Genomic DNA, 16,051 nt, shown 5'->3' on the forward strand with positions numbered 1-16,051 from the left:
TATAGTGAGGACTCTCCATTGAAGGCCCAGGTAGAAGCTCTCATAGCTATCTTGGAACAGAGAAAGATTCTGATTTCAACAGCTTCAGACCAACTAAGATGGGGCAGAAACAATGAAGGGAACTTTAACCTTAAAGAGGCCAAGCGAATAGCCCTTGGGCTTGACTTTCCAAACCCTGATATGGTCTGGAAGGACCTATGGAAGAATCAAATTTGGATGAAAATCAAACTGTTCATGTGGTTGGTGCAACATAACAAGATTCTAACTTGGGAAAACCTACGGAAAAGAGGTGTAATTGGGCCATCAAGATGCCAGCTTTGCAAATTACAAGAAGAAACTATGGAACACCTTCTCAACCTATGCCCATTCACCTCTACCTTATGGAATTGGGTAGCTTCAATCTTCAGACATTCTGACAGGGACATTGGCAGCATCAAAAGCACATTGAGGAATTGGAGGAGTAATTTCTCTGCTAATGAAATTCTCAACAAAGCTTGGGAGCTGGTTCCTGGCTTTCTAATTTGGGATGTATGGAAAGAACGCAACAATAGAATCTTCAAGAATAGGAGTGGTTCTGCCCAGAGCATTATGGATCAGATCATAGGATAGCTCAAAGAGACTGTTGGTAGCCTTATAAAAACCCCCCTTGAGAACCAACCTCATGAATAGGATAGGCAGATTCTGATCTAGTTGGGCCTTCAAGGGCTCTTCCCCCAGGGAACAACCAAGAATGTAAGTCATATATCAGCTGATAAGGATCTCTGGCAACCCCCCCCCCTTGGGTATATGAAGTGCAATATAGATGGGGCCTCAAAAGGAAACCCTGGCATTGCTAGTTATGGAGGAGTAATAAGAGATGACCAGGGGTTGATAAAAACCATATTTCACAGTCATCTGGGTAAAGCCACTAATAATATGGCAGAGCTCATGGCACTAGAGCAATGCCTAGGAATCTTAAAAGACTCAAACTTACATAATACCATAACTGAAGTTGATTCTGAACTGATAATCAACTCAGTCAAGAAAATATGCAATGGCTTAGTGCCAGACAAAGTTTCAAAACACTGGAGATTACTGCAAGTCTATCATCTTATTCAATCCCACCTGCGCACCATGAGAACCCTTAGTTTCACTCATGTGCGAAGAACAGCCAACAGGTTAGCAGATATTATGGCTAATGAGGGTGTTCTATGTGCCAAAAGAAATAAAATATATGAATGGTCAGAGACTCCTCAAGGTCGTTTGAGGGATGAATGCCACAAACAGGCATCAATAGACAGGGAGATTTGCCAGAACAGAGGAGATAAGCAGGATGATGTATAAGCAGGGTGTTCTTCATGTTCAGAGGACTTTTAGTCGACATGAGGAAAAATTTGAGTAGGAGGTCAAGAGTGATACTAGGGGTTTACTCTGGTTATCGGACGGGAATTTGGTAGAGGAATTCTACAGTTATCAGTTTAACAGGCGGGAAACTATTAACAAAACAAGTCTTCAGTTTAACAGGCGGGAAACTATTAATAGAACAAGTCTTCAAAGCCTTTTAATGTTTGGTGCCGAGAACTTCACTAAAGAGTGGGCAGGTCAGCATAATCGTGGAAATACAATGCATTTCGCGCGGCAAACTGCTCATTGGTTAACCTTCCATTCAGACCCGAAATGTATTTCAGATTTGACTCTATAAGGCTTCGGGTCCGAAGGCGCAGTTAAGTTCCATGCTAGTTGGAGAGGCTTTTTGTGTCCACTTGCATCTGGTGCATTTCGGGTGGCTAAATTGCCCAAAGGTTATCATCCCATTCGGACCCGATATGAAGTTTAATGACGATTTATTATATTTTCGGGTCTGTTTTTGTCGATAAAGTGTGAGCATGTTGCTCACCCGATATTCGCCTGGTCCGTTAGATCTGTGGGGCATGATCGATCGACCTTGTTTGGGCCCGAGGCTTGGTTTGTGGGCCCGAGGCATGGTCTGTGGGCCCAAAGCTTGGGCCTGGATTTAGCTTGGGCATTGCCGTTCTTTTTGTATATTATGTATCTTCTATTTTAATTGGAATAGAAGGACCCATGCTTGCTTTAGCAAAAAAAGATTATGTAAGGGATTTTATTCTCAATTAATTAGCCATGTATAATTGAAGAATTTATACATGGATAACAAACTTTAGTATAGAAGCCATGCACGTAAACAAACTTGATTTTACTTGAGTAATTAAAGTGCAACTAATGCATAGTGCAAGAAGCACTTGTGTTGAAGGAGAATATTCTCACCTGAGGAAGAGTATTATGACCAAGTGCACTATGAAATAGGTAAATATGCATGTACACTAATACTCTACTTGAAGCAAACTAAGGTGTGTCCGATAAATGGGTCCTAACAATATGTAACCATATTAAGTACCCATGTACAAAACAACTATAAAAATATATGAAATATGATGTTTGTTCCTCGATGATGTGCGTTCTACTTGTATCTATCATTTTTCTTAATATTTTCACGTGCTGTAACCAAACAGGCCTTGCAATTCTTCAAAGCACCCACTTTTATGAGCTTATCTTGTTTCTGTAGGAGTGATTCAATGAATGCATCCATAGGAGGAATTTTTCAAGCTACTCTCATTGTTAGCTTTGAAGTGTGAAAGGAAGAAACAAGCACCTAGTACTTAGGAGCAACTTTGAGAGAATATAGATGATTACATGCTTCTCTTTCTTCTCTATTCCACATGCCTTGATTTGTAGAAGCAAAGATTTGAACTTTGTGAAGAAGTATTGCAAGGTATCAAAACTACTTGCGCTCAATGATTTGAGCTCATTCTCCAACTAGTATCCTTATAGTTCATCATGTTTCCTCCACATACCCTTTAATGTGGTCGAGACTTCATTTGGTGTGGAAGAATATATCCAAAGATATTGAAAAGTGTAACAACTTGAATGCTTCATTTATCTTATTAAAATAATTAACTGTGGAATTAGGATCTAATTCGGTTCCCATAGTAATCTATAGAGTGCTTTTCTTTTGAGTAGAATGAGATTTTTTTAGTTCCATTCAAAATAATTCAATGGTATGAGGATCACTAGCAGGGCTTGTGCATTCTCTATTCTCTATGAATGTTATAGTCCTTTGTCACACGCAAACAAAGATATGGGTTTCTTCTTAGAAGCTCTTCTTGTGCTCTAATTTTGATTAAGTGTGACAAATTTCTAAGTAATTAAAGTGCACAAGGAGAAGTTGACACTTGTATACAAGGAGAATATTCCCACCCAAGGAAAAATATCTTAGACCATGTACACTATGGACTACAAGACTGGGGAAAATATGAACTAGGTAAAGATGCATGTACACTAATATTTCCATGAAGAAGTCTTTGAACAATGATTTAGAATTAATAAATAGGTTATGTACAAAGCCTCAAAAATGTGCAAAGTTCTCTAAAATATTGTCGCTTCTTATAAAGTTTTTTAATTAAAAATTGGGATAAGTTTTCTTTTAAATAATAGCAAAAACTATATAATAGAGTGGTTAAACTAGTAGTGGGGACAACCATCACCATGTGCTATCCAAAAATGTAGGTTGACTCTTCATTATTATTCAAGGAAAACCACCTCATTAGTGGTCTAGAAAAGGGTGAACTTGCATTCATATGAGATGCCTTTAGGTCTTCAACCATTAACATGATGTCTAATGAAGACAAGCTCTTAAAAAAGTAGAAACAATTTTTAGTCATACTCCTCCATTGTTAAGATAAAAATTTTATTCAATAAAAAATCAAATATTAAATAATATTTGGGTTGTTTTAGTGGTTATTACTATACTTTTTCTTTCTTTTACAACCCTTGATTTTTTTTTTTGTGAGCAATGTTGAGACTAGGTCAGAGTGTTGGATCAAAGGACTAACCCAAATATCAGATGAGAGAATCCATCTACAATATGTGTCAAGATTGTATGAGAACTTGGATGCCTAGTAAAACATTTTTTATCCGTTGTACGAGAACCTGGATGCCTAGTGAAACATTTTTTATCCCTCACAAGTAGTTGCCACCCAAAACCCCTCCTCATAAGATTTGAACCAATAACTTGATAGGAGTTATTACCCAAACTTAATTTAATTATATATTTTTTATTAAATTATATATTTTTAAAAAATATGTTCTTAAATATAAAAATAAATTCAACCCTTTTATAGTGAAAAATGATATTTGACCATAGACAATGAAGGGTGTTGTGTTAATGCACTCTGTGGTGAAAAGGTCACCGGGATTTGAAACTCCATGGGCAAAAATCCAACCATGCTAAGGGCTAAAATGGTCTAGGTTGTGTCCAGTGATTTTGATTGCTCTAACAAAAAATAAATATTTATTTATAAAATTATATGTTTTTAAAAAATTATATTTTTAAATATAAAATAAATTCAACACTTTTATATTTAAAATTAATATTTGACTAGTGGACATAGAATAGATAGTGAACGGTGTTGGTACTTTGTGGTGAAAAGGTCACCAAAGTTTTAAACCCATGAGCAAAAATTGAACCATGGAAAAGGCTAAAATGACCCAGGTTGTGAGCAATTTTAATTGGTTAAATGCCTTTAAATCTCTGTTACTCAAGTCACAAATTAAACAACCAATCATATCAAAACTCACCATACTTAACAAATAAATATATTAAAAATTCCAAACATTATTATAAATTTTAATTAAAAATAATATACAAACTTCAAATGAACATTTTTAAATACACTTTTATAAATGGTCGGAGAGGAGTACAATTTCCTTAGAATAATAGAAAATTTCCTCCCCTCCCCGAAATCTTCAATGGGCTAGCCCGCTCTGACTAATAAACAAATGATGAGTCGTTGATTACGTCTTTTCACGGGAAGATCTTTAGACTAACTTCAATGTGGCTGCATTATCCTTGCTATTATCGTAAAATAAATCATAAAATTTGTGATACAAAAGCCAGGACCCATGGCTTCACAACGAATATTATATATTATTTAAATTATATAATACTAGCAATTGTCCCAAAAGGTACAAAGAGAGGCCGATAGGATTATTAAATTAGAGTTGTTGAATTTCTCTAAAAGAGATATTGATTGAAGCCTACAAGGAGCAACGAGATTTGATGTTTGGAGTTCTATGCTATCTGGACATCATATTTCTTTAAATACAATGTAATTTTTTATAAAAGTTCAAGCCCAATGCAGTTCTGCCATGCAGGCATACACTTAAATTGCTACTGGACTTATGATATTGACAAAGTTAAAGTAAAGTGGTATACAAGAGAATGTATCAAGCTAAACCACAAGTTACACATCTTTAGACCTGAAAAAGTACATAACAATGGTTTGGCAAATCAATAGTGATATCATACTTGTTTTTCCTTCCACATACATACAATTGCTCCAAAGGCACCAGTGGGTCACTAAAACGAGTGACCACAAGAAGAGACACAATTGTATTAATCGAAAGAAAATACAAAGTTGCTAATTAGAAATCTATGGTCAAACACTATTGTTCTCATAAGTAGTGTTTGTTATCACATGCATTTACAGTGGCCATTCAAGTTTCAATTTTATTAGATCAATTGGAACTTGTTTGGTTCACAATCAATATTTTCTATTCAACTATATGTGTTTTATGTTTCGCAGATAACATAAAGAACAAAACAGTAAATCTCATCCTCTCATCAATAATCACTATTAAGTTGTTTACATATTTTACTCTTTAGTGAGCCAATGAAGTGTAATTAAGATGGCCATCATTCCAATGTCAGCCAATGGAGTGTAATTATAAACTCATCCAATATAGATCAACCACAAGAATAATGTCAAGCTGTATCATCCAACAATAAGTTTTTCTTTTCAATTAACAAGCTACCAGTTCTTTGGTTGTCGCATAAAATATAAATTGAGGAGTTAAAAGACACTAGGGCCATTATAGCTAAACATGCATCAAGGTTTACTGCTTTACCCGATCATGATGCAAAAAGAAATGCTACAACGCAGTAGCAATGGATTCATCAGCGAAAATTGGCCAGACTTTAATTAATTCACAAAAACGTTGAATGATATCAACTGTTCAAAAGTTTTAAACAAGTAAAGAAACACAAGAGAAAAGACAATAAATGCTCACCAAAACAAAAGAGATGTGCAAATGATTAAATTAGTTACTGAGGTGTGCTGAAATGCCTTAAAAAGTGCTTATAGACTTTAACTATATTTATTAAGGACCCCAACTGGAATTTGCAAAGCAAAAGGTTTTTCCCCGAGGTTTGTTATTATCATGTTCTTGTTCTCTAAAAGTTTGCTCCAAGTAGATCAAGTGGGCAAGGGACTTTACATGGACTCCACTCAACATCAAACACAGCTTCAGCCATTATGCAAAGTGATTGAAATTGAACACAGCTAAGTAAAGAAGACCAAAAATTGAGCTATAATCAATTTCCCATTTCATCGCCCTTCAATGGGATCCACTGTGACAGAGAAGGGCACGTATTCCTGTAATCCCTGAACAAACCGTTACAAATTACTGAGAAAGCAGTTTAAAGTTAGCAGTTTAAATATTTTTATTTTTTTCTTTATAAACTTTTTATAAAACCGACGGATTTGTGGTCTACGCAGACATCCCCAATGCTCGGTCTCGGAGTTTATTCTGTTGGTCCTGCATTAAAGTAGTATTGCATTGATGGATTGAATTGCTGCACTGATGGATTAAACTGCGTAAATTTGTAGCTTGCATCTGTAGCCTGTCCAAACAAGCTGCTGGGATTGCCAGGACAATATGCAGGTGCATGAGTGTTGATCATCCATGGTGGGCATGGAGCTGCTACAATTGTATTACTTGGGGCTTTAGCGATTCCCTCATCCCAGGGACACAGTTGATAATGCCCAGAAGTTGAATCAAAAGATGGCGAGGTTTCCAGAGTTGGGTTCAACTGTTGAGATGCTATATCCCCTGCACCAGCACATGGAAAATGAAAGTAAGAAGACTGCTGAGGAGACCTTTGTATTGCAGTCTCTGTTTCTTTCAGTGGCATTAATTTGGACGAGGCATTATTAATTGCAGCTTGATTCTCTTCTTTACTGATCTTAAAAACTTTCAGCCTGAGTGCCTTGAGTTCTTCACTAAACATTATCAGTTGAGAAAGATTGAGATCTTCAATATTCTTTTTCCACCAGAATTCCCCGGGCTTATATTGATCATCGTTGACCTCTCTCCTTTTCAATTGCTCGTAGAGTTTCTTTTCTGCTTCCAGTTCTCGCAATACTTGGTTGTATTGCCTTTCTGATTTTAGAACTCTCTGAACTTTTTCATTGTCAATATTCACAGGGATGTTTTGATACTTGTCCAGGACAAAGTCAATGTCAGGAGAGCCGAAGGTGAAGGCCTTTCCTGCAGGAGAGTATACAATGATGGCGATCTCTGCACCGCATAAAATAGAAAGCTCACTGGCTTTCTTGAAGATGCCCATCCTTCGTTTTGAAAAGCAGACTTGCCTTGAATTTGGGTTCTCAATTTTCTTAATTTCGATTTTATTTTTCCCCATTTTTGCCTCTCCTGTCCATCAACAAAAAAGGAGGAAATTAAGAAAAGACCACTGGAGAAATGGATTTTGTGCTATTGCTGTCCCTTCAATGGTGTCCACTATGACAGAGAAGGGCACGTATTCCTGTAATCCCTGAACAAACCGTTACAAATTACTGAGAAAGCAGTTTAAAGTTAGCAGTTTAAATATTTTTATTTTTTTCTTTATAAACTTTTTATAAAACCGACGGATTTGTGGTCTACGCAGACATCCCCAATGCTCGGTCTCGGAGTTTATAGGTGGATTTTTTTGGGGGCATTTTGCGTTTACATGTAGGACGCTTGTATTAATGTTAATTTTGGTTCCTTAGAAATCACGAAAAGCGAACTCTAGATTCGATTTCGTACTGGCCATGGCTACAAGCATCGGATAAATAAATACCATAAAAAAATATGGATTACAACTACCAAAATCAATTCAATTGGACATGAGGAATATCAAGCAATGCTGATACAGATAATAGAACAGAAACAATATTATTGATACAAAGAACAGAACAGAGTCGTCATTGTTACAGTGATATAGTTCCCATTGCATCAACAGTTTAGTTCCCATGCTGTAAAGTGTGTTTTATAGATGGTTAAAATCAAACGTTGGTGTCTATTGGAAGGTGGGATGCCCCGGGAAGGATTAGAACAAAGCAGAGTTAGGTAGCTACTTTCCAATAAAGAAGAAGATGACTCCCCCGAGGCCAGATTTTCCCAGATAGAAGCAAGTATTTAAGCCTTGCAGTGGGTGGTTTCTTATTTGGTGTCCACCCTACTGGAACAGAGGACTCATGAAAATGAGAAGAAAGCAGACCTGAAAGAGTCAGGCATAGGTCTGGAATGTTTATTCGAAAAAAGTAAGGCTGGCATGTTGCCAATTTTTTTCTAGGGTAGAAGTGAAGTTCGATATTCAGCTATTTAATGGGCTTGTGAGCATAGAGAAATTTAATAAATGTCTAAGGACGTTTGAGGTGTATTTCAACTATCAGGGATATAACAAGATGAAGAAAATTACCTTTGCACTCTTAAAACTATTGGAGCACGTCCTCCTGTGGTGAGAAAGTTATTGCCAGTGTTAGCAACAGTAATGGAAAGTGCTTGTTAATTATCGGGATGACTCTATAAGGCTGTTGCAGAGGAAATTTTGCCCAGTTGGGTATGAAAGGGAGCAGCAAATTCGATGGCACTACTCAGAGAGTTGTTATGTGGCTATTTTCAAATGATTTGAAATACTTTAATTCTCAAAGAATCCACAAACATCTACACTGTCAAAGAATACAAAGAAAAGAAAATAAACCGCTAAAGATAAATTCATTTGAACCGGGGAGAGACGTACCAGTTCCATTGAATGAGAGAAGTAGTTGCTCCTCATCATGATCAACAATGAAATCCAAATACACTGTAACAACAAAAAATGAAAAAAGAATGAACCCTATATCTCTGTTTCTGTAGAAGACAAGTTACCCACAGTCATAAATATAACAGTATACCTGGTATCCAGAATCCATAAACATCTACACTGTCAAAGAATTCAAAGAAATAAAAATAAACTGCCAAAGATAAATTCATTTTAACCGGGGAGAGACGTACCAGTTCCATTGAATGAGAGAAGTAGTTGCTCCCCATCATGATCAACAATGAAATCCAAATACACCGTAACAAGAAAAAATGAAAAAAGAATGAACCCTATATCTCTGTTTCTGTAGAAGACAAGTTAGCCACTGTGATAAATATAACATTATATATACCTGGGTATCCAGAATCCATAAACATCTACACTGTCAAAGAATACAAAGAAACAAAAATAAACTGCCAAAGATAAATTCATTTGAACCGGGGAGAGACGTACCAGTTTGATTAAATGAGAGAAGTAGTTGCTCCCCATCACGATCAACAATGAAATCAAAATGCATTGTAACAACAAAAGCTTACTAAAGTTTTATGCCGGTTATCAAACTTAGAGTACCTTAATATTGGCTGAATGTTGTTAGGTTTATCAGATTTTATAGAACCTCTTCAATGAATTACTGTCCTTCCTATAATTCAGGAATCATTCAACATTTTCATACAATTTTTTCTCTTGTGATTCTATACAGGCATTCTGTGGTCCAGACTCCAACATAACATTCTAAGAAGTTTTCCTCAAACAACATAAACTTTAGAACTCGCTTTTGCAACCCTGTGAAGTTGACATTACTTAAAGGATTTCAAGAATTGGAATGTATCAATTGGAAGCTATTTTGAATCCGGCTTTCTATGAGGACTTTGAGAATTGTAGCTTCAAGAGGAAGGGTTTTGAATGCTTCTCGATCCTTTTGAGACTTGTTTTGTGAACTTTTCATTCTTCACTTCACTCAGATATAGGGTGAGATAAAGTTCCTAGCAAAGGAACCAATTTCTTTAGTGTTAGCTTCAATAGATTTTGTGACCAAAAGATAAGCCCAATCATGTGCATGTTGAATTAGACCAATATATGACCATAGTTTTGCAAGATTGACTCAGTGGAGTACAAAAATTTGCAATCGAATGTTAATCCAACAGGGAGGATATGGACAGCAAAAATGGGGTCATTATATGCAACCAGTTTGTTCTGTTGCACACTTTGCAGTATGTATGTCTATGATTGAGGAGATTGTGACAGTAATTTTGTTGAAGATATCAGTTCCTCCAAATTTTTATGCTAACTCTTATTCCTTCGAACTAATATTGACTTTGGTAATTAGCTGGAAATAAGCAGAGGATTATTCTCTTGTTATATTTCGTTTTTAACTTTAAAGGGACTGTTTTGGCATGCACAATCGAGAGCACATTAAAATGGATAAAGACTGTCAGCAACAAATGGCAGGCTCAGGTGGCAGTACATCTAAAAAGAGATTATTTGAGCATTTCCAGGCATAAAATCAGACTTAAATTGTTTCTAGATTTTGAGGAACATAAAATAAGAACTTGCTGCAGATTCTAGGCCACAAAATGAGCATTCAAATCCATCGAAGACAAAGCGTTCCAGGAGAAATTAGCAGGTCAAAATTTACTCCAAATTTTGTGGACTGATGATTGATTGGCACCAAATCAGCAATTCCAGATTTGCAGGACATAGTTGGCAGTCAAAACACAAGTGGCAATAAAAGTTCCAAATCTTCAGGCACAGGATAAATCCATCAGCAGCTACAGCAATTCGAATCCATTGTAACAACTTTTATTTTTAGCTTATTTGTTATGATTTTAATTGATTTTATTTCCAGTAAACCAGTAACATATGGTTATTATTTTGTTTATTGAAGGGATGATTTGTAATAGTCAGGGGTTGGGTCCTGAGGAATTTCATGGGCCAATTTTTGTAACAGTGTTTCTGAACTTTAATCAAATTCTCTGGATCAGAAGTACCAGAGCTTTGGCCATAGAGATTCATGTGAAAAGTGCTTTCTAGTCTGTGTTCTTTCATGTGATTGTTTTCCATTCATATTATCTTTCTTCAGTATCTGATTAAGGGAAAATATTTCAGATTTCGTCCAAGTTAGATACAAACAAACTATATCTCATTTCAACCACCACACCAGAAATACCATATAGATGCAGGACTTCGAAAAATCAACCACACCACATAAGAAATACCATATAGATGCAGAACCCATATAGATTCAGAACTATGAGAAATCGAGAAATACCATATAGAAATATAGATTCAGAACTATGAGAAATCGAGAAATACCATATAGAAATACGAACTTTGAGATATCAAGAAATACAATATAGAAATACGAATTATGAGAAATCAAAAAATGCCATATAGAAACACCATATTGATACAGTACTGCGAGAATTTCCAAATTAGCATCTAGGAAGATGTCATTTCAGAAAATCAATTTCAAATCCAAAATTAAAAACCTAAGATTTGCAATACAACAGTCTTGTACAAACACTGCACACGGTTTGAATGAACACTACACATGGTCAGAATCGTTCAGACATGCACTATTTCTACTCGAAATTTTGTAATCCAAAATTTGCAGTACAACACAGACCTTTAACAAAGTCCTTTACGGAAGCATTCAGACATTTAAAAGGTCAAGACCAGACCAGACCAGACCAAAATGTTTGACGAATATAGTTCAGATCCCATTCAGTCAACCAAAAATCTATAAAACATATCATTATAATTTTCTAAGACGTAAAAGATGTGAATATTGGGATCTGGAATTGCCGGTTGCCAAATTCAAGTGACTTATCAGCAAAGCCTTCAATTCGGCCGGAGCAATGCCTTCAATTCGGCGTCAGACGTTTCAGCAATTTTCGTCACTTCTCTGGTAACCTCAGCCAGCATATCCATGATTTCCTTCGTTATTGGTTCGTAGACGAGCCTGTCTTCCGGGTTGTTATAAGGTATTCGCCTCGACGAAACTGGGTGCTTAAAAGCGATTGGATTCGAAACCGGGGCCTTCTCGGTACTGTGGACCTTCGGCTCTTTATCAATGTCGGTGCCTCCATCGCTCTCAACTTCTTCCTCCTCTTTTTCATCTTCCTCCCTACGGTGTCCAGCATAAGTCTTGTCTTCCCCAACTGCCTCGGTCTGATGTACCTCTATTTCATCTTCCTCTTGCTGCTCGCCCCATGCCTGCTTCCACAGCTTAAACAGTTCTTTTTCATGCAAGCTCTTGTAAGCAAAAGCATCTTCTTTAATTTGCCCCTGAACCATCTTATTCTGGATGGATTCATATCTTCTCTTCATGCTCCTCATCTTTTCATACAGCTGGGTCTCACTTGCCTTGTGGGCCAAAGCATCATTCATCTTTTCAAAGAACTGTTCTTTGTTCTTGGAATAATCCAAGCCCTCCTTAACACAAACCAGGTAGCAATGCATGCTGACGTTCTCATCGTTTTCGGTCCACACACGGGCCTTCTTCTTCTGCTGGGAATCCTTTGCAGGAGTCACCTTGGGGACGGGGGACGGATATTCTAGTTGCCGCTTCCGTGGTTTCTTTTTCCAAGGGGTTGAAGCCGGCACATCTTCTTTAGCGGCTTTCTTTGGCTTGGACGCCGTTTTCTTGTTCTGCTCTGTATCCCCTTCATCATCTTCAGCGGGCTTCTTTTCCGTGGGAGCCAACTGCTTCTTCGGCGCGGGCTGCTCTTCGGCAAAAGCATCATCTTTGGCCCTTTTCTCGGCTGCGTTCTTGGGCTTCGAAGCAGAGCGGGTATTAGGGTTCGGCTCAGACGGGATGCTCTGGTTTCGAACGGGTGCCTGCCTTGCAGAGGCCTGACGCCGTGCAAGACCGGGACAGGGGACCCAGGTTCGAGCCTGTCGACGTACACGAATTGGCCGAGCTGAAGCTTGTTACTCAACACCAGGTCGACATCTTCGTCTTTGAGAGAAACATAGGTAGCATGCGAGGCATCCCCGCGCCCAAAAACCACCGCCTCCCCATTCTTGAGAGCCAGAGTAGGTGGTAACCCGCCCAAGCGCCTACAGCTGCGATTTCATCTGCAAAATACCTTCGAACCTGAGACATACAGAGTCGGCTAATAAGCACTCCACCAGAATCGATAAGAAGAACTGCAATTGTGCAACCTTGAGAGGGTTTCCGTTGAGGTTTCGCGAGACTCGAGCAATACAACTCGCGCCAGCTGCAGAGGTTTTGCGAGACCTGGGCAATACAACTCGCGGTTGAGGCCATAGTAATTGAAGGGACCATGATGAATAACGAATATCGTATGTCAGTGGAAAGCAGAAGGGTCGCGCCAGGTGTCAACCTGACAATGAAAAGGACGACGAAAGTCTTTTTCAATAGGAAGGCCTATCGGCCTAATTAAAAAATAATATTTAAGATTTTAATTATTATACATAAATGTGTAATTTACTGAGGTGGAGGAGTTGCATGTTATGGAAATTCAAGTCATATTTAGAGAAAATCCGATCAGGATCTTTGTAAATCTAAATTACAATTGTTAAACTTCAAAAATTTAGGTGTCAAACAAAATTCAAACATTACATCTACAAGACTTTTTGAATTTTTTACCCGGATTCATACCACTTTTAGCTATCCAAGAAATTCCTCGCCCCTCATTAGACAACTCTATACATTAAAATCAATTTTACAAGTCTCGTCGGAGTACAATCTTCAAATCTGGAATAATAAGAAAATTTTCTCTCCCTTCCGGAAACCTTCAATGTGACCCCACCGGCCCGCTCTGACAAATAAACCAATGATGGATCGTTGATTACATCATTTCACGTGCAGGGACTGACGAGGCGATTTTTAATTTTTCCGGCAGATTTTGCCGTCGAAAGAAGTCGCATCGTTAGACTATACATTTCGTGGAAGTAATCAACTATCTCATAGTCATCCCTGACACGTTAATTCAATGTTCGAAGATAGGTTTTTTTTGAGCTCTACCGAGGCGTCAATTTTGTGTGGATGTCTATTAAAAATTGAGGGGAGAACTCAATTTTGTGTGGATGCTAAAAATAGTGGAATTTGGCTTTTGTTTTTGCTTGAATCTTGTCAAAAAAAAAATTCAAAATATTGAACTTTGATCACTGTAATTTGGATTTCCAAAAAATTCCACTGAATTATCAAAATTTTATTAAAATTTTCATGGTTTTCTCAACAAAATTTAAGTCTTGTTAGATTATGCTAATTTTTTTATGCTTAAAGATGTTTTCTTCAAAGTATTCAAAATGTTACTAGAATTTTCATGGTTTTTTGAGCAAAATTCACGTCTTGTTAGACTATGCTATTTCTTTTTTATGCTTAAAGATGTTTTCTTCAAAGCTTTTAAAGCGGATTGAAGATGATGGTCTTCATGATTAAAGATCAAAAGAGGCCGGTATAGTTTAACTTATAGATGAAATGACCTTTTTCAAGCATTTTTTTGGATTAATTTTTAACCAAAATCCCATAGATTTTTTAAAACACTGTTGTTTAATTCATAGAATTTGAGTGCCTCAAGGGTTTTAAAGGGAGCTGAATCCATTTATACATTCAAAAATGTATGTTAAACAACAAAAAATCACAGTCTTGCTTGAAAGTATATTGTCAGTAAAAAAGACTATTTCGTCTAGAAGTTAAAATATGCCAAACGAAGTATTTGATGGTACAAAAACAACCAATATTCCCCATGGATGTGTCCTCCATGGCGAGGGGTGTGATTCACGTTTTCACTCTCCCACGACAGGGAATGCTTGAGAAATGTTTCCCTATCTCTCCTTTGAGGAAACACAAGGGGAAACATTTTGCCAATGTGGAGGATGTGTTTCCCTTGGTCCTCCTCCTTAATTTTTTTTTTAACCATGATGGATCGATCGAGTAATCTCGGCAAGGGCCAGGATCGAACCTCGTAGCTCCCACTATAACACCAAGAGTATATCCAACTGCCCACAAGCCGAATATACTAAAAACTCATAACTCAACCTAGGACCTAGATGTCAAACCACTGGAAACTGGAGATGGGATCCTAGACACCAACCGCATGCCTCACAACAATAATTTATGACTGAGAAAGCTTGATATTCAACCTTAGGTCCTACTAATGCTATGTAATTAATGGTAATATTAAATTCTTAAAGTAAATGTCACTTTTACTTGATTTTTTAATATTCCCATTATAATGTTTGAGAATGGTTCCAATTTCATTGGATTTCATATAGAAAAAATCGATTTTTAAATCCCACTCAAAATTCAGTAGACTTAATTGATTTTAGGATTTCAGGTTTGGGGGAAATTGAAACCTTTCTATTGAATTTTGTCATATATGAAGGTATGGAACTAGCATTTAATCAAGAGTACCAAGTCCTCTACGTACCTCGATGTTGGTGGCATTGTCTGTTAAACTCATCGTCATGCCTTGTAAAAATGTACCCATCACTAAAAAAGTCTTGATTTGACTTGTTAAGCATTTTCTATCTTATATTAATGCTTAGAGGGTGATATACAAAATCTCGATTTGACTTGTTAAGCGTTTTCTATCTTATATTAATGCTTAGAAGGTGATATTGATGATGAAGATTCCAATATAGGTAATGATTTTGATGATATGTAGGTATTTGTTGTAGCATGATTTGTTTTGGACTATAAAGGCCATTTAGAACCTCTTTGTTGATATATTTTTGGATCAAAGATGGATTGTGCTTGGTGTTATGCGTATAACGGTTTGGATTCAAATGGATGAAATTGAATATTTATGTATTTTTTTTTCAAAATTTGAATATTTATGTATTTTTTAGTTGACTAGTTCTTTTTTTTTTTCTATTTCCTAGTTTTGGGTCAATCAGCATTGATTCACTGTCCATTATGCATTTTCAATTTTAACAATTCAATCTTGACTCTAGATATTAATGACCTAAAATTGAGTCTTTTGAATTTAAATCTCCCTCTCACACACAGTCCCTCTGAATTTCCTTAAAATTTGGGGGTGTTCCTACACATCGACCCTATACTATGCATCTCCCCATTTCTATGTTCCCTCTTCTTGAAGACTTTGTGGAACAATAGGA

The 16,051-nt window shown here is 36.9% G+C and overlaps 1 protein-coding gene across 1 annotated transcript; it reads right to left on the reverse strand.

Annotated features, from left to right (window-relative positions):
• Nucleotides 1–1,341: 1,341 nt before the first annotated feature.
• LOC149189792 (agamous-like MADS-box protein AGL62) lies at nucleotides 1,342–7,537 on the reverse strand. Its single transcript, XM_089410345.1, has 2 exons — nucleotides 7,060–7,537; nucleotides 1,342–1,439 (listed from the first exon to the last, which is right to left on the reverse strand). Exons 1-2 carry the CDS (start codon nucleotides 7,535–7,537, stop codon nucleotides 1,342–1,344), a joined length of 576 nt encoding a protein of 191 aa, XP_089266471.1.
• Between the last annotated feature and the right edge of the window lie 8,514 nt (nucleotides 7,538–16,051).

The sequence above is a fragment of the Pinus tabuliformis genome, chromosome 3_1, assembly GCF_031772625.1.
Source record: "Pinus tabuliformis cultivar Carrire ecotype Pingquan chromosome 3_1, CPIR1, whole genome shotgun sequence".
NCBI classification, from domain to species: Eukaryota; Viridiplantae; Streptophyta; class Pinopsida; order Pinales; family Pinaceae; genus Pinus; species Pinus tabuliformis.